General features: G+C 44.6%; 1 protein-coding gene across 2 annotated transcripts in view; it reads left to right on the top strand.

Annotated features, from left to right (window-relative positions):
* The window catches only part of slc9a1a (solute carrier family 9 member A1a), a 60083-nt gene that overhangs the window by 11852 nt on the left and 23203 nt on the right, over positions 1-25028 (top strand). For both annotated transcript variants that reach the window (XM_080750011.1, XM_080750010.1), the window contains exons 2-5: positions 8445-8917; positions 18098-18348; positions 20127-20344; positions 24564-24766. In XM_080750011.1, the coding sequence (XP_080606137.1) occupies positions 8445-8917; positions 18098-18348; positions 20127-20344; positions 24564-24766 (1145 nt within the window). The remainder of the gene's footprint in view (positions 1-8444; positions 8918-18097; positions 18349-20126; positions 20345-24563; positions 24767-25028) is intronic.

Genomic DNA, 25028 nt, shown 5'->3' with positions numbered 1-25028 from the left:
GCTTCAGGCCTTATCACAACGCCTCCATTGACCATGGGCGCTAACTGTAGCGCAAGACAAGGCAGGTCATTCTCTTGAGGGAACGGTGCAAAACCGAGGACATCCCTTTGGACCTGAGCAGAGAGAAAGGTTCTTCTTGTGTTTAAATTGCTTTTCAGACCCCTTCAATACTTGTTCAGTTCACCATGGATCTTTTTGTGTTCAGTCCTTGGGGGTCTGGAGAGAGTCCTACACTGAGCGTTCCTCCGAAGTACCTGTTAAGACACTGAAAGGGTTCCTTGTCCCAACCCACAGCAATGATGAGTCATTCTCTTCCTGGTCAGCCTGGCCTCACACTCACAGGCCTCATTGTCCCTCTTTGTCATCGATGAAGGATACTGGGTTGTTTTACATTCTACTACAAGATCCAGTATTCAGGCTGTGGCAGCTTGACTCAGCAGTGGCAATCACTTAAATCCACCTAATTATGAGTGACCTGTCTGCCCTTTTCTCTGCCCCATCCTTTATGCCTAGGCATTTTTACAGCCAACAGGGTTTGTATGTTATATCCTGCAGTCCTGTATAAAGTCTGTATTTATATACTGTACAGTATGTCATCTAAAAGGTTGCTCTGTGAAGGTGAAAGTTGGGTTGTAGTTGAAAACCTTTAGGGCTGCAGAGCCAGTTGAATTCTCACTAAACGGCATTCTTGACACCACGCCGAAATGCCCTTTTTTGCGACGGGAGGGAGAGGGGGGTGGGGGGGTAGCGCTCGATATGGCTTCAGCCTTACGCCCACATCGTTTTTGTGAACCACTCTTGAGGTGTGTGTGTGTGTGTGTGTGTGTGTGTGTGTGTGTGTGTGTGTGTGTGTGTGTGTGTGTGGGTGTGTGTGTGTGTGGGTGTGTGTGTGTGTGTGTGTGTGTGTGTGTGTGTGTGTGTGTGTGTGTGTCACTGAAACAGTGTCCCCGCCATGGTGACAGCTGCATGCTGAAACAATGCCCGTCATCACTGACTGACATCAATGACTGACCATATATGGGCATAAATGGGTGAAACAGTCTGCATGCTGACATCACTGATATTAAACAGTGTCGCCACCATGGTAACAGCCACATGCTGAAACAATATCCAAATAATGTCTCTCTGACATGATGAAACAAGTGACCAAAATTGGAGATGACTGACATCACTACAGTGCCCATTTGGAGATGACATCACAGACTGGCCTGGAGACGGAACACCATATATGGGCATAAAAGAGAGCCAGACAGACAGAGATAAGAGATCTCCATATAATGCATGGGCATGAAAGGGACACAGACAGACAGACAGACGGATACGGGTATTGCACAACTGGACGTCAATGGTGACTATTCTGCCCAAGGTGCACCGTTCTGGGTTCTCCAACATTACTTCTGAGATAGCCTCGCGTAGCCAGGCTTACTTTTCTGCGAAGAGAAAAGCCTGGTCAAGATATGAGGCAGAGACCGTTCAAGGAGGTGGGGCTGAATATTCGCGGAAGTTGTATTCTTTTCACAGTGCGGTGTCCCTGCAAACTTATTCCCCGCAACTTCCATTAAACGCAGCACTTCCGCTAGAAATCTTGGAACCAAGCGGAAGTCATATCTTGGCCAGGGTTCTTCTGAGACTCCCCGGGACATTCAATCCTGTGCACACCCCCGGGCACAGGACTAGAGTGTGTGTGTGTGTGTGCGTGTGTGGTTTCTTTTTTGTATGGTTTCACCAATGAAACATTATGATTCCTGCGACTTCGCATGAGGCCTATTAGGGATGCACGATGTGTTCTCATTTCTAATTAAACGATTCCATTAAGTCACACTGCTGTTACTAACCCGGCACAGCATGTGTTGATGGAGGCATAAACACAGATTACCATTCGCCTACTCGGACAGCATATGCTAGAACAGGGAGTGTATGACAGAACGTTTTCAAGCTAAAAACATGGTCACACAAATAATCCTCATGGTGAGTGATTATGTGTTTATTATACTAAAAAAAGACACTCTAACACTCTACAACCAACCTCAAACATCACCATAACATCCTATGATTTAGCAATAAAGAACAAAAACACTACATCACAAAACCTCAGCCACCAGACCACACACACACCTCATTAAAGGTAAAAACTAAAAACATGTTTTTAAAAGAAGAAATTAGAATTATGATGTAAGACAATCAATTCCTAGAGTAAAAAATCTTGATTTTCACATTTTAGCAAGAATCATGCAGGCCATGATGTTATTTGACTCTATATACGTATACAGCATATACCATCTTGTTCCATAAATTAATTCCTTTACAGTGTTTTTGTCCAAGTACTCTTGTCATTTTAACAATTTAGAAATGGTAAATTTGAACTGATTTAACAGGAAATTGCTTTTTCCAATGCTTAGATAAAACTCCAGTCAGATGATTATCAATTTATAACCCTTTGCAGATGGAACAAAATGGAACATTAATAAGGAATATCTGACTGATTGCCTCTGGAGAAAGACACAAAGTAATAACTAGACTGCCACCAACGCAACAGAGCAGTGACTTTGGCATCTTAATATCTGAATCAATGAGCTTTACAGTAGTGAAACCAGTACAACTGGGGGTAATGGACTAATAGGTTGTGCATAATATATATATGCACTGTGCAAATACAAAATAAAGGGGAGGGACAGAATATTTTTCAAACTTGCATATTTTAACCAATATTCAGGAATGCTACATCTATGGCTGCGCTTTTAGCTTTCAAGTTTGGGAATCTAGGTGCTGATGAAGCGGAAACAAAATTGGAGTCTGCAACTCGGAGAAAACACTGCTGGGTAGTGGGTAGTTATAATCAGAGTGTACCACTTGACTCAAACTAGAGGCCAATATGTTGTTGACAGCTTCAATCATTCACACAGAAACAGTCTAAGACAATCTGCATAGTGTTAAGGCTCCCAGTACCCTATCTGATAGGGGACTAATAATATCCCACACATCCATGAATTTACTATATTCAGTTTTGGTTTTCAGTTGATATCTGACTTTCAGGCTGCTTATTCAAATCCTGGTTGGAAAGCTTTAAGTGTGTGTGTTGTGATTGATGAGACACGCAGCCCTCTGCATCAACATCCACTGCCAAGGTGCCCTGTGGCAAGACAACCTGTGTGTGTGTGTGTGTGTGTGTGTGTGTGTGTGTGTGTGTGTGTGTGTGTGTGTGTGTGTGTGTGTGTGTGTGTGTGTGTGTGTGTGTGTGTGTGTGTGTGTGTGTGTGTGTGTGTGTGTGTGTGTGTGTGTGTGTGTGTGTGTGTGTGTGACATTTAATCATCATTCTTCCTGCTAGTAGCAAGACGTCTGTGCTAATAAATTGAAAATGCACCCCAAGGGTGTTAGTCTTTGAATCAGTGACATTATGGTTCCCCATGTCGTGACATTGTACTATGGAAATGTGGAGCAGACGTTCCCTTGAGGACTGATTTGTTTTACTGTTAGCAGCCAACCTAGCATTGTTGCTTTGTATTAAATAACGAGGAAGTTGGTGTATCATTGGCACTGTTTGTGTGCTGCCTTTTTCCAGCTAATAACGCTAATAACTGGTTGAACAAGCTCCTGAGTGCAGGGAATTCCTCGGAAGTGCACACAACATAAGGAGTGCCACTGTTGTGAAGGGGAGGGATGAATAATTGTCTGTTATTTGGAGCAAAATGCCTCAAATCGTAATTGCAGCGTCTGTTGGACCCAGGGCAGGAATTTCATGGAGGCCATGAAGGCCATGGCCGCCGTTGCCCCTCAGTTTGGCCTTGTGCTCCTCCAAAAAATGGCATGACCTGAGGCCACAGTGGCCTTAATGCCCCAGCTGACTGTACCAATTTCTCCTCTGTCTCGTCAATATATAGACACCAGTTTCTTTCTTGTCACGTAGACACCAGTGGCTTTTGTGCAGTCCCCATGTTTAAACCAATCCAGTATCTTTGATTTGTGCAGGGCTGAGCATAATCTTTGTAAATACCCACGTATTTATTTCACAGCAGATATTCTACATATTTAAATGTAACCCTTAAATGTAATAATTATTTCAATGGACTAAAATCTTGTTTTATTTGATGGCCTTCCTGCCCTGGCATTTGGCCTTTGTGCCCTAAGAAAAGTGACAACCCGAAGGCCAAGTGGCCTTGCCCCTAAAATTATAAAATTCTAGGCCTGGTTGGACCTGAAACTTTTTGCATGCACCCTTTTCACATTGTCCTGTTATAGCGCCACCAGGAGGCAGACTTTTGATAAACAATTATTCCTACAGACTTTAGTCACTTTAAACATCACGCAAATCGGTACACATTATGTCTACAAATATAGACTAAGAAAATGTCTAAGAAAATGCCCTTGTTTGTTATTGTCTGGCTATGCGAGGCTAGATCTGTCCAATTTTTATATTCCATCCCGATTGGCATTGCTTGCCCACAAAAACCTACCTGACCTGCTCCGAATTTGCCGTGCGGCAAGTGGCTGCGGCAGTGGTTTTTTTTTCGTGATCGAACCCAGTTCAATTTGTGCGTCTTTTCACATGTGGTAAAAACTCATTGACTCCTTTTTGGATCTGCAGTGCGGAAAACCGAAAAAACGGGCTGTGTGCAAAGCCCTTTAATGTGCTGCCCAGCCAATTCTGGTTCCTTGAATTACTTATTCACTTGTCTCAGAGCTAACTCAGCTAGGGCTTTGAAATTACAGCTGTATGTGGCTGCATTCTGAATTACACTGATGTGCTTGTTCGCCTACAAAAGAACTTGTGCTGACTGCTGAGACAGACTAGTGAGTGTTGTCCTCTGAGACTACCCAAATGGGAGCCTCCTCACTCAGATGTCTTGTATTCGTCCAGAAAATTTGGAAGGCTGGTGCTAAAAGTTCAACTATGAAAGAGAGAGAGGGAGAGCAAGAGAATCAACTAAGATCTACTCTACAGTAGTTGATGCATTGTACTGTATCGTCACAAAGTACTTAAGCTGATATATATATATATTGATTGAATACCGGTACTTTATTAGACGAAATGTAAACAGCACAAGGTACAGTCCAGACATTTGAGCTAAAAGGATAACAAAATAGTCCTGGGGACGTGTGTTCCGTCGTGGTCCTATGTAGCTATAACTTTACAGCCTGTTCTACTTTGTACAATTTTGACATTTAGTTATCAGAACAACTTACAAGTGTTGTACAGTTGTTGGTCTGAGTTCAACCATCCCATTCGTCTGCGAGGGGGAGAGATTGATGCCAGGTTTAGACATTATTGGGGGAAATGTTTTAAATGTGAGCCAAAGTGTAGTGTAAATATAAGTGTAGTCTGGGAGCATATTTAGTGTTGAGGACTCTGGGAGCTTGATTATCCCCAAAGTCCTAGTCAATTAATTAACCATCCCCAATCTGCTTTCAACATTGAAAGCAGATTTCTAAATAAGCACTATGGTATGAGCCTATGAGGCAATTTTAACCTTTGTATTGGGATTTTGGAAATGATCAATTCAACTGTTTTTCATTAGCCTGCTACCCATGGTGAATTGGTGATAGGCTAGCCTATCTTTTGGAGCCTGGTCATTACATACAGGAGCAAACAGTGTATTTCGCTAATCATATGGATCTGTGATAACCAGAAGCAGGGTTTCTGCTAGGCAATTTCCTGGCCGGCCAAAGTGACCAGCAACATTTAATTATTCCGGCCAAGTGTTAAATTAACCCGACATAATTTAATAGACATTGTGCGTGTTTATGTGATTGTGCACCACCCAACCATTGCTACAGCTGAGCAGCGTAGCACGTTTTTTCCCCCCAGCCCCAGAACATATGCACTGCACTCTGCGCTGTTCTTTCGTCTGTCCATACTTTTTAAAAGCATCATTTAGACTATTTGGTCATGCAGGGGGTCGCTTGCCAAAAAGAAAATTAAGTAGTTGGGACAGACGAGTGATATATCTGCAAGCTGCACTAACACAGGATGTGTAGTATTACAGAGAATAAACAAACTGTCTCAGTTAATGTTTCAGGGCAGCTTATGCTGATCTGCCTCGTTCAACTAAAGGTTGAAAGAGGTTGTATGAACGGCTGATTATTTAGGTAGGCTAGTAACGTACATACGGTAATAAGCTTTCTTACAGGCTACTTTCATGTTCACTGTTACATGATGCCAGGATAGTCCCTTGCCTGTGTTCTTCCAATTGCCGTCACTTTCCAGAACGCTCTCTGTGTCACCGTGCTGTGTGCTTGTAGATAAATGATATCCAAGTCAGTTCCAAAGTCGGAGGCATGTGATTGTAGCAACTCGCTCATCATTTGCAATGAATTGATGAACGCTGTCATTTTGTCACATGTACAACTTTTGAGCTGCGTCAGCAATGTAGCCAAGCCTATACAGTAACTGTTAAAATGGCGGCTTGGCTTGCTGTGCCCTTCATTGTAGCACTGCGATATTATGATTTTATGATCAATGCTCCATCTTTATGTTGGTTTCATTGCTTGCACCCTTCCAGCCAGCTAAAGCGTGGTTTATTCTTCATTTATTTAACGGCTAACAGAAACCCTGACCAGAAGGTCCAGCATGCACTCAGTCAGCTTGGGTGAAGGGGGAGCAGACCTGTGCTGTTTACCTGGATAAATCTTCTCACCCGGCCTAAACAGAATGCAGCACAACCTGTGCCAACCAGGCCAGATGGTGTCTCTATCGGCGCATCATCCAGGCTTGATTTGAAGAGCGTGTGTACTGTGTACTGCTGTCCAGTGATTATTGAATGAGCGCTAGTGTGCAAGCAACTGCGCTACGTTTATTTTGTGCTGGCTCTAACTTCTCTGTATGTCTCACACAAGTGTTATGAGTCGTGATGCTGCACTATTGTCTTTGTGGCACTGTGCCAGGTGCAAGGTGACATGATCCCCATGCTGCAGTACTACTGTAAATATAGCTAGGTGAGGAATTCTCACTCCAGGGGCACGCACGCAGCGCTGCCAGTTTTGAAGTCTTCATCCTCTCTTCCTTGTATTTGCCCTTTATAGCAAGCTGCAGTTGTCTTTCATGGCATAACTTCAGAAAGATTCTTTACAGCCTTTGTTGCATATGGTGTCATGTGTCAGCCTTCACAGTATTCCATACTAGGTTTCCAAATTCTACAGTGGCCCTTTTAGAATGAGAAGAACTTTTTCTTCCTTTTGTGGAATCCTATTACTAAATATGCCGTCTCCTGCTATGTTTTGAAATGACAATGGGGGATTAGATCAAGCTGTCGCAAGCGGTGGTGGCTTATTGCAGCACCTCATTTCAGTTCCAACCCCTCAGAAATTGGTTTAGAAAGTAAACAGAATGAAGTGCAAATCATTTTAGCAGCACTATATCTGCTTAAGGTTTATAGGAACCATTTCCTATGTGTGAGTTTACTCGCATGTTAAGTTTGCCATGACCTGTTGGGCAGGGTCACATGAGCAGTGTGTGTCTACCACCAAAGGATTTGCATGATTCTATTCTCTCCTTTTATGATCTGCTACTGGACGTGTAGCACATCAGCAACTATACAGCACACCCTTGATGCTTCAGCCTCTTTGACACAGTGTGCAAGTTCACTAAGTGATGTCATGTCCTCTGACATGCCCAGAGTTGTCCCAGCGTTCAGTGTGTATCCCCCCCCAAAGTGCTTTATCTGCTACAAGCAGTCGTGCTCCAGTCTGTCAGTGTAGCAGAATGAATGAAGATCAAGCGTGCACCGCCACGTGTTCTATCAGCCTGGAGGAAGATTAAAAAAAACAAACATTACACTGCATTTCCTGCAAACTTCACTCACTGTACCCGGTATCACAGTCACATCTTGAAAATTATATTGACTATCCAATGCCTTCGGAAATCGTATAGTGCTTGTAGCAGTGGCCTGTTTTTCCACTCACTTTGATTGGCATTGTTGGGATTCATCATGTAGTAGCATGGCACCGTGAAAGTAACTGCTCACCGTGAAACCGGGAATGTACATTTAATGTGTGTGTGTAGTGCACACTCTTCCCTAGTGAGCCGTTGTCATGGTTGATTGTTCTCATAATGGTCTTATCTGTAATGGGTTTCAGGTGGCTTGTAGCGATTGTGACATGCCTCATACAAGCAAAAACAATGCAGGGGAATGCTGATTATATTCTTTGAGACGCAGGCATTCTCTCTTCTCTCTCACTCTCTCCCTGTCTCACACACACATACAGTACACTAGCAGGTACGCACATGTCACTTGTGTTGTGCTATATACTCGTATAACTTTTATTTTTCAAATCTCTTTCTTTATGCATCTCCCATCTTCTGTCTGTCTCTCATCTCTCATCACCCCTCTTATGTTCCCCTCTCCATTCCGTATCTCCTGTCATTCCATTGTGACCGTGCGCCCATCTGTTGTCACCCTTCTTTCATACTCCCCAGACTCACCTTTCTTTCTCGTACCTCTCCTCCCCAGGGTTCCACCTCATCCCTCGGCTGTCTGGCATCGTGCCCGAGAGCTGCCTGCTGATCGTGGTGGGGCTGCTGGTCGGGGGGCTCATCAAGATGGCAGGCGAGAAGGTGCCCCCCGTGCTGGACTCCAACCTGTTCTTCCTCTGCCTGCTGCCGCCCATCATCCTGGACGCCGGCTACTTCCTGCCCATCCGGCCCTTCATGGAGAACCTGGGCACCATCCTGGTGTTTGCCGTGGTGGGCACGCTGTGGAACACCTTCTTCATCGGGGGCCTGCTGTATGCCGTGGGCCAGATCCAGCCAGGCAACCCGTCCGACCTGAACCGGCTGGAGCTGCTGCCGTGCCTGCTTTTCGGCTCCATCATCTCGGCCGTGGACCCCGTGGCCGTGCTGGCCGTCTTCGAGGAGATCCACATCAACGAGCTGCTGCACATCCTGGTGTTTGGCGAGTCGCTGCTCAACGACGCCGTCACCGTGGTGAGTAGATTGATCGGAAGAAATTATATCGGTAGCTTTAGCATTGCAACACTGAGTTGCCAAAGGTCGAAATGTGTGGCGTCATTGCATTCTTTGGGTGCTTTTAGGAAAAAGGTGACGGTACTGTAACCAGTGTTGTGTACTATTTATTCATACCAGAACATGAGGTATCTAGACTCTAGAGGGTTTTGTTGTGCCATCTCATGGCATGTTAATGACAATGTAACTCCCACCCCTTCCCTCTACAAAAACTCCACAGTTGTTGTCTGTTAAGTGTCATTCATCAACCTATCTCATTTAATACGCTTGTAAAGAAATCATTCATTTATAACAAACCAAGCTTTTAAAATGATGTGCAATGTGCAGTGTCAATATTGACTAGGTAAGCTAGCCCATGCTTACTTGTCTGTACTAGTGTAACATGTGTGTAAATCTGTGATGTTTGATACTGACAAATGGCCTGCTTGTTCACCAGTCTATTTTAAAATAACCATTGAATGTTAATTTGTTTCTTTTTTCTTTTTCCTATTTTGAAGTACAATTACCTTATGGAATTCTTGGATGACTGGCCAACTGTGGGCAGTATTGTCATTACGGCTTGTTAACACAGGAAACACAACACTCATTTGAACAGGAGTGACCATATTGTTTGTGTCTTTCCATTGGCTACATCTGACTTTTTCTTTTCTAAATCCTACCCTCACATTCCTACTCACCCTTCTTCTGCGACCACTCCTTTATTTGTGTCTCTTAACGATGTGATGACACCGCCCGAAAATTTACATTATGAGACTGTAGGTCACGTGGTCTTTCTACAGACACTCTGAAAACAGAGCGAGTGACTGCGTAGTATACTTCGTCCGTCATACGGGACCGCACACAAAATAGACTCGTTCGCGACAAGTTGTGAGCTTGTAGCATAGCTATTTTCTGTCACGACCACACACGCACACTCGCGTGCTAACACACACATACGCGCGCACACACATGTTGTGTTGTGGGGAGAAGTCACTCATGCGAACAGTCAACAGCTCCACCGTCGCTCCGGTTGCTTAGACCAACTAGACAGCAGGACACAGCCGCTAAACATGTCCAGAGCATTGTAGGACAAAAGCGAGACCCTGGATACTAATCTTTGAAGGCTTGTTTGTTGAGAACTTGGTTTAATTATGCCATGAAGTTGCAGAATCTGAATAGTAGAGGCGCTGCGTGGCGTCATCAACAATATTAGCCAGACTGATTTCTTTCTGCATTTTTTTCCCCGTGTAAGCTGGTGTGGTATAACGGCCTAACAGGGCAAAATGGCACAGTAAAAACCTCAGTAAGAATTCCGGACAAGCCTCTTTGTTGCCTCTGTCATATCTCAGAACGAGTGGTAGAGAAGTGCTACTATTTTTTTTTATTTTTTATAATCTCTTGTCTCCCACGCACGGACGGGTACAATGCTAGATTGCTTATTTATATATATATATATTTTTTTTTTGGCGGCTCATTCGGGACACAAGCACTGTGGACGGTATTATGTCAATGTGAACGACACTTATCTACCCCCTTTTTTGGGGGGGGGGGGGGCATTGTAACCCGGAGCTGCAGGGTATAATTGTCTTTATTTCAGATAATTGCGATTAACCTTTTGCATAATCGTTTCGGGACCGTACCTATGTTCCCCAGGTTCTATGTTCCCCAGGTTCTATGTTCCCCACTTTCTTACCACCTAAACCTACCCCTAACCCTAACCCTAACCCTAACCTCACTAAACTAATGCTGTGAGGTGGGGAACATAGAACCTGGGGAACATAGAACCTGGGGAACATAGGTTGGACCCCATCGTTTCCATGTTAAACTGTTCACACATTTTCAAATAAAAAAAAGCAGAAATAGCAGATCTACAAGCTTACAACGCATCACTTTGTCACGCGTTGTTGTCAATTTTTGTTGTAAATTATTTGTCATATCCGCCCTGTGCAATTTCTGATTAAGAAGCCTAAAAGGCCAACAGAAATGACATTTGTGTTCATAATTATGTTCCAATGTTCAATGCCAAAACAAAAAAAAACACAATTCCCCCCAATTAAATTTGTGACAGCCCAAGCCACTCCTTCTGAGATATGATGACATCAGATTAGTCTGGAATTCTCCTTTAATGCAACTCTGAGAGTGCACAAATGTAACTAAATGGACCTATAATGCTGGATGTGTGATTTCCTGCCACCACTACTCCTTCCAAACACAATCATGATACGTTATTATAATTTCAATAAAATTCAGCTTGGGGGTTCACATTAGAAGACTTTTAAAACTGTGATACTCTGCATTATACTTAAAGGGCCACTTCACCTCTGGGACAACCCTATCTTATTTTATTGTTGTTTGGGACACGATCAACACAATCCTGAGTTATTTCTTTTTAGATATTTTAGTATTTCAGCATGTACTGGTGATGCATTTTGCATCATATGATGCAAAACGCATCACTGATGATGCAAAATGCATCACTAGTACATGCTGAAATACCAAAATATCTAAAAACACAGATTGAACACAAAAGATAACTCAGGATTGTGTTGATCGTGTCCCAAACAACAATAAAATAAGATAGGGTTGTCCCAGAGGTGAAGTGGGCCTTTAACAACTGTCATTGCATCATTCTTAACAACTGAAGTTCACCTATTGCAGTCACAAGCACATTTTGTAGTAGAGGCATACATACTTGCCAACAAGCAAGCAAGGCTTGGGCATCACAAACTACAGGATCACAGTCATATTTATCCAGATTGCAGTCCTAAAATAATTTAGTTTTAAGTGATGGCTCCAACAGTTTTCTTTTTAATCTAAACCCTTGCAGATTGCAGTCCTAAAATAATTTTGCTTTAAGTGATGTCTCCAACTGTTTTCTTTTTAATGCTAAATAAACCCTTCCAGATTGCAGTCCTAAAATAGTTTCGTAAGTGATGGCTCCAACTGTTTTCTTTTATATCCTAAACCCTTACATACTGTAAGATGGCGTTTGCCCACTTTCCATGGTGACAATTTGCACAGACCAACTCAGATATTGAATAGCAGCAATCATGTCAAAATTTGGGTTATAATTGGTTTGGTTTACACTAAAGCAGTTGTTAAAAGCTCCAGAAAAAATAACAGTTTGCAAAGTGGTTATGGATGGTTATGAATGCCTGTCTAATGATGATCATTGAGAGTACCGCCACATTTAGTCTTGGCTCCAGTGTGGCTATCATTGCACCTTACTTGTTCAGAACTTTCAGTGGCCCCGCTCTACTAATCTTATTCAGAGCTACAGTAAGAACACACTAATCACTTAAACCAGGATTCTTCAACGTTTTCAGGCCAAGGACCCCTTAGTCAAGAGACTAAGTTTGACAGCACAATCATCAGTGTATTTTGGATTCATGTCAATTTGAGTTTTCAGATATTTAACCACTTGAACCGTCAATACTTAATAAACTTGACCTTTCACTCTGTACTTTTTCTCCTCTACACCAAACTTCTTTGCCGAAAATAGCCGATCTACAAGCTCACAAGGCGAGCGCGAGGCGTTGTGAGCTTGTAGATCTGCTATTTTTGGCTAAAGTTCTCAGAATATGGAGGCTAGGGTTCAAGTGGTTAATATAAAAAAGGAGAAAAAAAAGGTTCTATCACACCAGGATTTGGTGGCCCCCCTGTAGCAACTCTGAGGACCCCCTAGGGCTCCCGGACCCCCTGTTGAAGACCCCTGACTTAAACCTACACACTCAGTTGACCGGGGTGCCCCAGGGCTCTATTCTAAATCCACTACTATTGCGATAATTTATGATTCCCCAGCAGTGCCTCTTCCTAAGAGAGAGGAATTGCCTTTATTCAATAGTACCGTAGAGAGATTTGGGGAGTAAAAGGAGGAAAAGTGCTCGAGAGGGAGATTTGCGGTGATATTAATGAACTGCCGTGTCATTGTCAACCAGTCTGGATGTCTGGAGAGATAGATATTTTTCGGTCTTTGTCATACAATATCGGTCAAAACGGCAATTACCGGACTAACGTAACCTCTGATCGGAGCCTATCGGCGATCGGCTCCCCAGGAAGACTGTACTCGTATAGTAGGTAGGAGATACCTGAAGACATACTGTATTCCTGATTCCTGATTCATACTGTGTAACCATGGTTTAATCTGTTTTAGTTACTTTAGCTCTTTTAGCTCTGTTTGCCTATAATTATTAACTGTAAAATATATAATTTCCAGTACATTTCCTGGAATTTATTGTCGTATAGTGTTTAGAGAAGTTGTCAAAAACACATTTATGTGGAATGGTTATTGTGAAAATTATACTAGTGAAAGATTATATGAAAAATAAGTTACACAGTATGACTTCAACTCCCTACGTCAAGAGAACCGTCCGATCAATACTGGGTACACACAGTTAATTACATTCTGAGAGTTTAAAGATTGACTCAAATGGATCCTAAGCCAACAGGTACATCCTACTGTATTTTGCACAAACCAGCATATAACCTGGCCAGCCCAGCACCCTTTTAAAAATGGGTCCATTGGTTCACAATTAGAGTTGGCAGTGGTAGAGAGGAGGTAGATTGGCCGGTTTAATCCCTGCGTCCTCCTCGCTGCTTATTGTCCTCCAGCAAGACAGTAGCTGCGTTTCCATAAAGCCTCTTAATGCGCGTTAAGAGTTGTGCGAATAAATCTTTTTATGGAAACACTTCAAAATTCGAATAAACTTTCATTATCCGCAAAAACTTTTATCCGCTTGGAGGAGGTGGATTTTGAGGCTTTATCGAATAAACTATATGCGCAGCGCATTGTGAATGGAAACGGGTCAGACAATAAATGTGAATAAATTATGACGTTCTGGTTCATATCGTCCCCCTATAACACCTTCCCCCGCCACTTAATTAACGTCCATTCAGCGTTGGCTCACAAAACAAACCGGTTGTTACACACGGGGTGACCCTTCGTCATCACGCGTGCCAAAAGAAAAGTGGCCGATCTACAAGCTCACAGCAGCTCACAGCAGCTCGCATCCGCGACGCTGCAGGATGAGAGTGTAGCGAGTCACAGCAGTGCTCACGTCTCGGATTCGGTCTGAAAAAATCAGCCCCATCCCAGCTCTGTGCACTGTGTACAAGCCCGCGGGAAGTATTTACAGCAGGTCGGTCAGACGGACCCTGGCAGGATCTCCCAAGAATCGCATTTCATCAGTTTAATGGAAACAGGCAAAATTTGCTTTGTCTTAATGCGCATTTCTGATAATTCGCTTCCCTAATTTGAATACGTTCATGGAAACATGACTACTGACCTGCTACCGTTGAGCAGGTTGGTGCCTTGCATGGTTTCCTCTGCCGCCAATGGGTGAAGGAATGGGTGAAGGTGAAATGCATTATAGTGCTTTGAAGGCACTGCATAAACGCAGTCCATGTACAAATGGGAAAATTAGCACAGAGGAAGCTACTGTGTAGAGAGGGAGGAATAGAGTTGTGAGGCCATAAAGTCTAGCCCTCAGGGCCCAGCTCTGCCATTGACCTGCTGTAACCAACACACAAACAACCAGGGAAAGCCAATCAGAAAGAGTGGGAAGGGCATCAGTGTGTGTAAAGTAATGTGATCCCGTCTGCGTTGTGATCACTGTACCGTGTAAAACTGTTAATGGGAAGATCTGACTAGTAACAGGTGTTACTGGAAGACTCAACACATTATTATGTGAAACATTCTCCTGTCTATCCTTTCTTCACATGGTTAGATATTCAGTCAGTGTGGTCTTGCTCGTTGATTTGTTGTTTTTGTTTGTAGTTCCACATGATTACATTATTTTTGTTACCCCCCCCTCTTTTCTCCCAATGTAATCATCTATCTATAAATGCGAGAAGTCTCTGCGTGTGTGTTTGTAATCCGTGTATCTCGAGAACCGTTCGTCCCACCGGCTTCAGATTCGGCACGCGCGCTCCCCGCCGCGGCACGGAGTGCAGTGCCGGGCCTCGACCTGTCCCGACGCGCGGTTTTCCCTAACCGGCGCGAAACGTTCGGAATCTCCTTATGCGAGGCTGTTCCGGAGGAAATCGGCGCAAAATCGGTCATTGTGACATCACTGCAGTGCCGGGCGCAAGCGCTGACTCATTGTGACATCACTGCAGTGCCGGGCCTTGCCTCGACCCGACAGATATCTCCGTATATGGGCATAAGACTGAGAACTCCATATATGGGCATATGGGCAGATACAGAGATCTCCATACAGTATATGGGCATACATAGACAGATATCTCCGTATATAGGCATAAAAGGGACACAGACCCTAGACCCGACAGATATCTCCGTATACTGAGAACTCCATATATGGGCATCTTGCCTCGACCCGACAGATATCTCCGTATATGGGCATAAGACTGAGAACTGAAATCGGTGCAAGCGCTGACTCATTGTGAGATTTGTGACATCACCTCATAAAAGGCTCTGACATCACGTACGCCACATGAGTCAACAAAAAATCTCTGTGAGTGTGTATGTATGTATGTAATCCGCGTATCTCGAGAACCGTTCGTCCCACCGGCACGCGCGTTCTCCATATATGGGAATAAAATGAATGCCCGTATGCGGAGCTGATGTCTGACATCAGAGTTTTCCACAACCGGTACTGTGTGTCCAGAGATCTTCATATATGGGCATAAGTGGACAAAGACAAACAGATGGTCAAAACGGGTCCTATGACAACAGGTATATTGGGGTTTGCATTAAAGGGTGGGGCATTCATGGGGTTTGCATTAAAGGGTGGGGCATTCATTCCCTATTTCAAATTCGGCACGCGCGTTCCCCACCGCAGCAAGGTAGTGCAGTGCTCGGCCTCGACCCGACCCGATACACGATTTTCTGTAACCAGCACGAAAGGTTCGGATTCTGATGTCTGACATCAGGATTTTCCGGAACTGACACTGTGTCTGCATAGATCTCCATATATGGGCATAAAATGGATGCAGACAGACAGATACAGATATCTCCATAAATGGGCATAAATGGACACAGGCAAACAGATGGTCAAAGATCTCCATATATGGGCATAAAGTGGACGCAGACAGACAGATACAGATATCTCCATATATGGCATAAATGGACACAGGCAAACAGATGGTCAAAACGGGTCCTATGACAACAGGTATAATGGGGTTTGCATTAAGTTTGTCTCCTCCTCCATCTGTTTGTCTGTGTCCCTTTATTCCCATTATGGAGATCTCTGTATCTGTCTGTGCCTCCGACTGTGTTGCAGACACAGTGCCGGTTCCCCCTTTAATGCAAACCCCATTATACCTATTGTCATAGGACCCGTTTTGACCATCTGTTTGAAAAAGCGACAGAGATCTCATATATGGGCATAAAATGGACGCAGATAAACAGATATCTCCATATATGGCATATATGGGCATACAATGGACGCAGAATCACAAAGTTCTCCATATACGGGCATAAAAGGGACACAGACAGACAGATACAGAGATCTCCATATATGGGCATAAATGGACACAGGCAGACAGATGGTCAAAACAGGTCCTATGAAAACAGGTATAATGGGGTTTGCATTAAAGGGCGGGGCATTCATTCCCTATTTACATTGTTCCGAGTTGGCCAGGTCGCCGACTAGACGCTGGGCCGCCCGAAGGGCGGCCCAGCTTCTAGTCTATCTATAAATGCGACAAATCTCTGTCTGTCTGTTTGTTTGTTTGTAATCCGCGTATCTCGAGAACCGTTCGTCCCACCGGCTTCAGATTCGGCACGCGCGTTCCCCGCCGCGGCGCGGAGTGCAGTGCCGGGCCTCGACCCGACCCGACTCGCGGTTTTCCGAAACCGGCGCGAAACGTTCGGAATCTCCTTATGCGGAGCTGATTGTTGACATCAGGCTGTTCCGGAGGAAATCGGCGCAAGCGCTGAGTCATTGTGACATCACTTCATAAAAGGCTCTGACATCACGTACGCCACATGAGTCAACACAAAATCTCTGTGAATGTGTATGTATGCATAAGGGGACAAAGGCAAACAGATGGTCAAAACGGGTCCTATGACAACAGGTATATTGGGGTTTGCATTAAAGGGTGGGGACAAAGGCTAACAGATGGTCAAAACGGGTCCTATGACAACAGGTATATTGGGGTTTGCATTAAAGGATGGGGCATTCATGGGGTCCGCTCCAAAAAAGAAAATAAAAGAGACAAAAACAAACATAAGACAAGCGACAAAGCGTGGGACTGGGAGGATGACTTGAATGATGCAGATTTAAGCAGGCTGTGTATTCTGCTTAAAGAAGAAACAAACAAAAAGCGACAGAGATCTCATATATGGGCATAAAATGGACGCAGATAAACAGATAAACGGAGTGGGGGGGGCGCATTCCAGAGAGCTCGCCTAGAGCGCCGATTAGGCGCGCTACGGCCCTGACTGTTGGAACTGAGTGTATCAGAGTATTGCATGCAGCTACACTGTCAACTTTGTGCATGAACAGGCAACGAAATAGTACGTGATATGTGGGGCCTTGCACCTCCTGTAACTTCCTGTATGTACTGTCTGTCTTCTCTGTAAAATGTTCCGCACAGCCCCGTGAAGCGAGTGACCGTTAGATAAGCCCTCAACCACAAGCCATCTGGGGTTACAGCGAGGGCATAGGGGAGACATAGTGTATGAACTCTGACAGAAGAGTGGTATTGCTTAATGTTGCACCATGATGGAAAAAGTATCCGAGTCTTCGTCCTGCCGATCAAGCAGGATGTGCAAAAAAACATTCCATGGTCTACAAATGGCCCCAGAAAACGATGGTTTAGTGATGAAAAGTGATGACTCATCACTTTTCATCACTAATCACAGTTTTGTGGGCATTTTCTGGGGCCATTTGTAACCCAAGGAATGTTTTTTGTGCAAAACAAATGCTTGCAATGGATTCAGCATCATGACAAACCCCTAGTTAGACCTCTTAAATACTTAAATACCCAGAAAAAAAATGTTTTTCTGGGTATTTTCCTCCTGTATAGAAAGTCGATGGGAGCCCAACTTGATTTGGCCGCAGTGACGACCCCGAAGGTTGCAAACTCAGGCGCCCTAGCTAAATCATTAGAGCATGCCCTGGGCTACATCTGTGCAAAATGTGGCGCTTTAAGACAATTTTGCAATTAAAACACATACTGCTCCTCACCTCCCTACAGGTGCTGTACCACCTGTTTGAGGAGTTTGCTGGCGTCGGCACAGTGACGGTGCTCGACTGCGTCCTGGGAGTCATCTGCTTCCTGGTGGTGGCGATTGGCGGCGTGCTGGTTGGCGCCATCTACGGCATCCTGGCTGCCTTCACCTCGCGCTTCACCTCGCACACCCGCGTCATCGAGCCCCTCTTCGTCTTCGTGTACAGCTACATGGCCTACCTGTCAGCCGAGATGTTCCACCTCTCTGGGATCATGGCGTAAGTATGGGAATAAGAGGAGGATGAGGAGTGGAGGTTACGGACGTGTGGATCGACTATGTGTCTCTCACCGACTTTCACTTCTCCTTGGTGCTTTCCATGTTGACTAATAGCCTTTCCCCATCTATTCCATAGTTACGCTTGATGTACTCATGATGAGGCTGGAGCCAAGTCAAATGAGACTGTGGTGATGTCAACAATATACACGATACATGGCCCACTCTGACCTTTGGAAGTCTCTACAATAATAGCAGTGAATTACCTGTAGCCAGCAACATAAAAATTGAAACCATAACAGTGATGCATAATTAATTGGATGCATTTTCAAAAATTAACCCTGACCCATCAAATGGTGTTTTTCTATAACACCACCATATGCCCTTTGTTGAATTCTCACCTTACAATATCACGAAAAAGGGGTGCCCGCTGGCCTACCAGGCGCATACCACATAGGCTCTGATGCCTGACAGCATGTTGCGGGTTCAAGTCGCGATCCTGACAACCTTTGCTGTGTGTCACTCCCCATATACCATCTCTCTCCCCATTTCCTGTCAGTCTAGTGAGTCTACTGTCCTATCTATAAAGGCATACAAAATGACAATATCACGAGAAAGAACAGTTCAGTGTCGGGGGCCAAAAGAGTCCTTGACTCCATGGCAATGTCTTTCGCAAACCATGAAGCTATAAAGAACTGCCATTTCTAAATATCTGCTACTACCTCCTGTGCCTACCACACATTACCACTGAAATGTCATGGCTATTCTATTTCTTTTGTGTGTTCCTGCCATGTGCTTCCCCTGTCACTGATTAGACGGCCACAGCCTTGGCTCTACTTCAGCCATTCCTCCCAGGGCAGTAATGTAGCATTGAATCTAACTGGCTGCCTGATGAATGACTCAGCAGCATGGGGCGAACATGACCCCCAATTTATGGCCCCCTGTCATGCCCCAAGGCACTGTCTCCAGGCAACCGACACTCGTTCAATACATATCTTCTCCGCCTTTATTCATCGCATCCTTTTTACGGTCTTGGGTTGTAGATCATGCCGGTGTGTCAGAGCCGACGGGAGCACAGCTGCGGCGAGGGTCTGTTCAAAGACTCCTGGACCTGTCACGCCTCTCATCGTAAACAACCGATGGTGGATTGCCACCTTGCATGCCTGTTGTTGATGAACGAGAGAGACGGCGCAACACAATTTATCAATGTCTGCTTTTTATAAACTGTGCCTAATGTACTAAACGCCAGTCATAAGGGGGGACTGGGCTGCAGGTGGCATACAGTATGTAACCTTTTGGGCCATCTTCCATGGCCTTGGCCGGGTCAAAGGAAGGTGGCACACACCACTAAATTGATGCCTCCCTTCCTGTGGTCTAAAGAAAGGTTGGAGAAGTGTTACAATGGGGAAGTGATCACTAGACGAGGAACGGAGAATCTGTCTCTCAGTATTGACTGTGTCCATGTTTCAAGGTGGAACTGAAGCCGAGTAATCGGAGCCCTCATTATGTGCTAGCCCCTGACATCACTGTTGCACAACTTGGGCACGTGTACTTGTTTGTGGTCACGGAAAAGCAGGACAACCAATTTATTTGGGTGGCCCCTGCTCCCTTGGAGCTTGTTGGACTCACTAACCAATTATCATTCTCACATAATATGATCAACGATCAAAAACTAGATTTTGAAGTAAGGCATACTCCTGTGTAACATGTTGTTGTAACAAAATTAAGGATACAAGTGTATCGGTCCAATAACTGAACTATGTATGGTTCCTACCCTCACAGGCTAATAGCATGCGGAGCAACAATGCGGCCCTACGTGGAAGCCAACATCTCCCACAAGTCCCACACCACCATTAAGTACTTCCTGAAGATGTGGAGCAGCGTGAGCGAGACGCTCATCTTCATCTTCCTGGGCGTGGCCACGGTGGACGGGCCGCACAGCTGGAACTGGACCTTTGTCACGGTCACCGTGCTGCTTTGTCTGGTGGCTCGGATCATAGGTGGGCTCTACGGCTGTATTTCTCTTCCATTGGCTTTTATCTTGCTGGAGCAGCCTGAGGTTAGGCAGAGGGGGTTTAATATAGATGCAATGTCTATGCAGTATGAGAGGAACTGGTAGTAGCGTGAGTTTGGAAATCTGGAACTGTAGGGCTGATAGATGTAATCAAAGAGAACTTTTGCTTTTGATAAAGCGTGTTTGTGCTAAAGAGTTCCATAGAGCTACAAAGGAGGCAAATACCAAACTGATAAAAAGTGTTCCTGTTCCTGTCTATGCGAAAACAATTGGCAGGGGAGGGAAGCTGGCAAGGGAGGGTGATCTTTGTGGCTGTATCAGTATGTACTCCTACTGGGACAGCGCCTGTCAGCAGAGGATGTTGAACGCCATGAGGAGTAGGACAGAGGAGCTGTGTTGTCCTGGTGAGGGCTCTTCACTGGCAGGTGATCCAGTAGGGAACAATAGCAGTGGCAACACAGAGATGTGTAGGGAGTTTTAATGGCATAAATGACTAAATTGGGAGTGGGTACAAAATAATTGGCTACTCAGAAAGAAAAAGTGTTCCTGTTGCTCTAAATGACATTGATTTAGGATAGTTGTTTGCACCAACCACCCACAAGTGTTATTCTACATCACTGTGACTGATTATGTCAATTTGACTTTTCACTGTTTGACACAAAAGTTAATTGTCTTTTTTGGGACAGCTGACTGAACATTCCTTTCAGCTTTCGGTTTAGAATCTCTGCTCATCCATTCTCGATTTTGGTGTTGACCTTCATTGTAACCTTTTTCACCAAAAAGTTAATCATCTTGACCATGACTGACCATGCTTTGCTGCAGGCTTTTGTTATGTCTAGGATCTTCTGGCATTATGGAATAGGCCAAAATAGGGATGCTAAGATTCTAGTGGTTGTTTTTTAATTTGCAAACATATATGACATAATCACCATCTTCCCATGGTTTTGCGCAGCGAGTATTGAGCATTTCCAGAACAATCCACTGGCTGGCGCAGCGCATCACCCACAGGCTTCAGTGTCTCACCAAATCACTGTGTCACACTCTGTATCCTCATGTGCAGAAACCTTATTGCCTCATACTGTACATTTTCCTCAATGTGTACTTTGGCAATTTTCCAAAGAATAGACCCAAGTGGGTCATGGGTAATTATACGTAGATATATATATCCTCCTACAGCACAACCGGTTCATCCCAACGGGGAACAATGGCTGGAGGCCTGAGGGTGGGGGTTGGGGGGTAGTGGAATGGTTTCATGTAAAAATATAAAAGTCTAATAAAGAGGTGGGGGGAATCTGTGAGCATAAGTGCTCCATTTGTAATCATGATGAGAAATCATCGGCCGCTTGGCGTTTTAATACTCAAAACCAGAGAGTGAACTATGTTACAGCTGGTAACAGAGACAGAATCCTCCAGAAGGAGTCATATTGTATTGTATATGTCACGGTTTGTTAGAGAAACAGGACGGTCGAGAAACGGAGCACTTGTGGTGCCGCACGGGGCGGAACAAGCGGTCGCCCACAACAACGTGCTCCAGGCGGAGCCGCTCGATTGTCCACGACATTGCAAGCGGCGCGAAGGCCAGCGGACCTTGGTCCTGCTCTTCGCCCCCGAGCGCCGCAGGCGCGAGTGGCCGCGAAGAGCGGGCCAGGGCCGCGCGGCCGGCGGAGCGCCGCGCGAGTTACGAAGCCGTGGTGAATGCAATCGTTATATTTATGCCCAGGCCGTAAGGCCTGGGCAAGCCCACGATAAACGCTCATAGTAAGCTAATGGCTAAGCTAATGGCTAAGCTAATGGCTAAACACCGCCCAGCTAGGCTAGTAAATAAAGAAAGAGAGTCGCAAACGAGTGACGTCAGCGCCTGCACTAGTGAATGGCTGTCTATGGGCTGTCGTCGCCATCTGGTGGTGATTAGTGTGTGGTGAACGTCAAAACAAGCGCTCTTACAATGAACGTCCTGAGTTACCCAAACATACTGTAACATATACACTACACTCCTTTGATTCCATTCATTCCAAATGGTTTGAATGAGGAGCTTTCATAATTTCATTTGCTACTTTCTTATTTCTCGAGAACGAGGGTGTCAGTGCAACTCCTAGGAGGTGGATTGCTGAGGTCGAGCGAAACACCTACCATTGGCTCTTAGTACTTGCCACACAACTTACTGTAGATACCCAAGCTGTTCTAATCATAGTTGTTGGTGCCCAGGATCGAACCCCAGTACCTTGCAGTCCAAAGGCAGGTGCTCTACCTTACATCATAATAATGTGATGCTGTGGTAACCTACACTATGTGAACGTGACTCCCCCTGTAAGGATAGACCTGTGTGGAAATCCATCATTTCCCATGAGCCACCTGGGTCTATTATTTGGAAAACTGCCAGTGCACGGCACGCTGAGGAAGGCCATCTTGCCTCAAATGTCAGTGTGGAAATAAATTGTAAATTTTGAGTGCTGACCTTGCCTATATTATTAGTAATAATATTTTTTGTTCCCAGAAGGGAGTTGAAATGTGACAGGGACCGATGTGGCCATCACATTTCCTCACATGACCGTCACAGTGTGTAAGAGGAAGTGCCGCAGTGCACCGATGCTCTGTCATGAGTCATCATGCTGAGAACTTCTCAAACTAGATTTGTCTGGGAAGTTAAACGGAGACGGAATAAAAAGTTAAACTTGAGAAGTGCCATGTTCATCATATGCCTGACTGAGTTCTCATGCTCTGTGAGACTCGTTAGCTTATTATTATACCTGTGTATATTATTACACTCAACTCAGACTTTATTTATATAGCGCATTTAACTAATTTACTGCTATTAAAAACATCGACTTTTGGGGTTGACTGCCACGTTGTCCTTACCTTTTAACATGGGCGCGTGCGTGCACATCGTTCACAATCTGTGCACGGTCGGATCATGCACCAGGCGTGTGTATACTGTGTACACCAGATCACAGCTTTCAAAGAAAAAAAATTCCATTGAAAAGACGCTTCCATCGCTGAGCTCCATCTAGCAGTGTTTACATGATAGCTAACGGTAGCTGTGCTCTGGTAATCAGACCGGAAGCACTTTTTCGCGGGTGATTAGAGACCACTTGACGATAAACAGCGATTATACTTGCGATTATAGCGATTAAAGCATATTAAATTCTCGGGTTTATCGGAAACATAGACCTTTTCTCTGGATTATCGGGTGAGGAAGTAAATGACTTAACATGACCAGCTGCAAGCGCCTAAGCAGCGATTTATTGATGCCGACATAAAGTTACAGTTGTCTAATCTGGATTAAATGAATGCGTGGATAACCCTCTCAAGAGAGAGATGGGGTTTTATCTTGGCTAAAAGTCTTAGGGGGAAAAAAATGGTTTTGAAAACAGATCTAAACCGTTTGCCAATTTGAAGGCTGCATCAAAAGTGATACCAAGGTTGTTGTTTTGTCACTAGAGGGGCAGGTAGATTTGGATGTCGTCAGCAAAGCATTGAAATGATTGTTGTGTCTGGTTAGGATTTCCCCTAGGGGCAGTAAGTATAGTAAAAAAGAAGATGGGGCCCACATGGAGCCTTGGCTGGAGGCGTGTTGTAATGTTTACAGTGTCAACTGGTGTGTTGCTAGTTCGGGCACCTATTACAGGTCATCCCTCTTCTGCCCCTTGCTTTCCTGTCTTTCTGCTGTTCTGCTTGAAATAGATTATAATCATAAACTGCATGAGATGTGTTACCAAAAATGTGCTATTCATTCATTTAGATATTAAACAGACACTTGTTATTATTATTCCACCCGCTTGGGAGCCAGAAGGGCCAGGTTGTTTTAGGGAAGGGAGTGACAGACGTCCTGTGTTAGCTGATCTAAGTGAGGGTGGGTCATATACTGTAAGTAGGGCATGCCATGTCCTTGATTGACTTCTGGTTGTAGATCAGCACCGGTGTCTTGAATTTTATGCTGGCAGCAACAGCTATTATACAACATCATATAATATCAGACTGAAAACCTGATAGTCCTGATTTGCATTTATGGTGTCTTCTTAAACACTAAGATCACTCTGAACTCTAATTAGTAATTACACACACCACAAGTCAGGCACACACATTCATATTCCAATAAAATCACGCACCAAAACACTACAAGTCAGCGACACACATTCCTATACCATAACACAAACATACTGTTCACACACTGATGCATAACCCTCTCTGTGTTGTGTCTTTGCCAGGCGTCGTGGGTCTCACCTTCATAATCAACAAGTTCCGCATCGTCAAGCTGACCACCAAGGACCAGTTTATCATAGCCTACGGTGGGCTGCGAGGGGCCATCGCCTTCTCACTGGGATTCTTGCTGGACCCGGTCCTCTTCCCTAACAGAAAGATGTTCCTCACTGCTATCATCACCGTTATCTTCTTCACCGTCTTTGTACAGGTACTGCTCTGATCATGGGAGTCTTGCCATGCCACGGACACTATTGTAATGTTTGGTTTTTTGTTAATGCTATCCATGATTCCATTTTCAGACTGGAAGATCCCTCCATTATAGTGTTGTTCACTGTAGTATAGTCTATGACTATGATATGCTTAATACTAAGTGTGTTTATAATGTAATGTCATGGCTATTATAGCCATGACCATGAATACACCATTGCTTTAGATTCAAGTCAAAAGGAATTCTGTATTCTGATCCCATG

The sequence above is a fragment of the Nannobrachium achirus genome (genome assembly GCF_963921795.1).
Source record: "Nannobrachium achirus genome assembly, chromosome: 2".
Classification (NCBI taxonomy): Eukaryota; Metazoa; Chordata; class Actinopteri; order Myctophiformes; family Myctophidae; genus Nannobrachium; species Nannobrachium achirus.
Note: the sequence above shows the minus strand (reverse complement) of the source record. Positions and strands in the feature narration are given on the sequence as shown.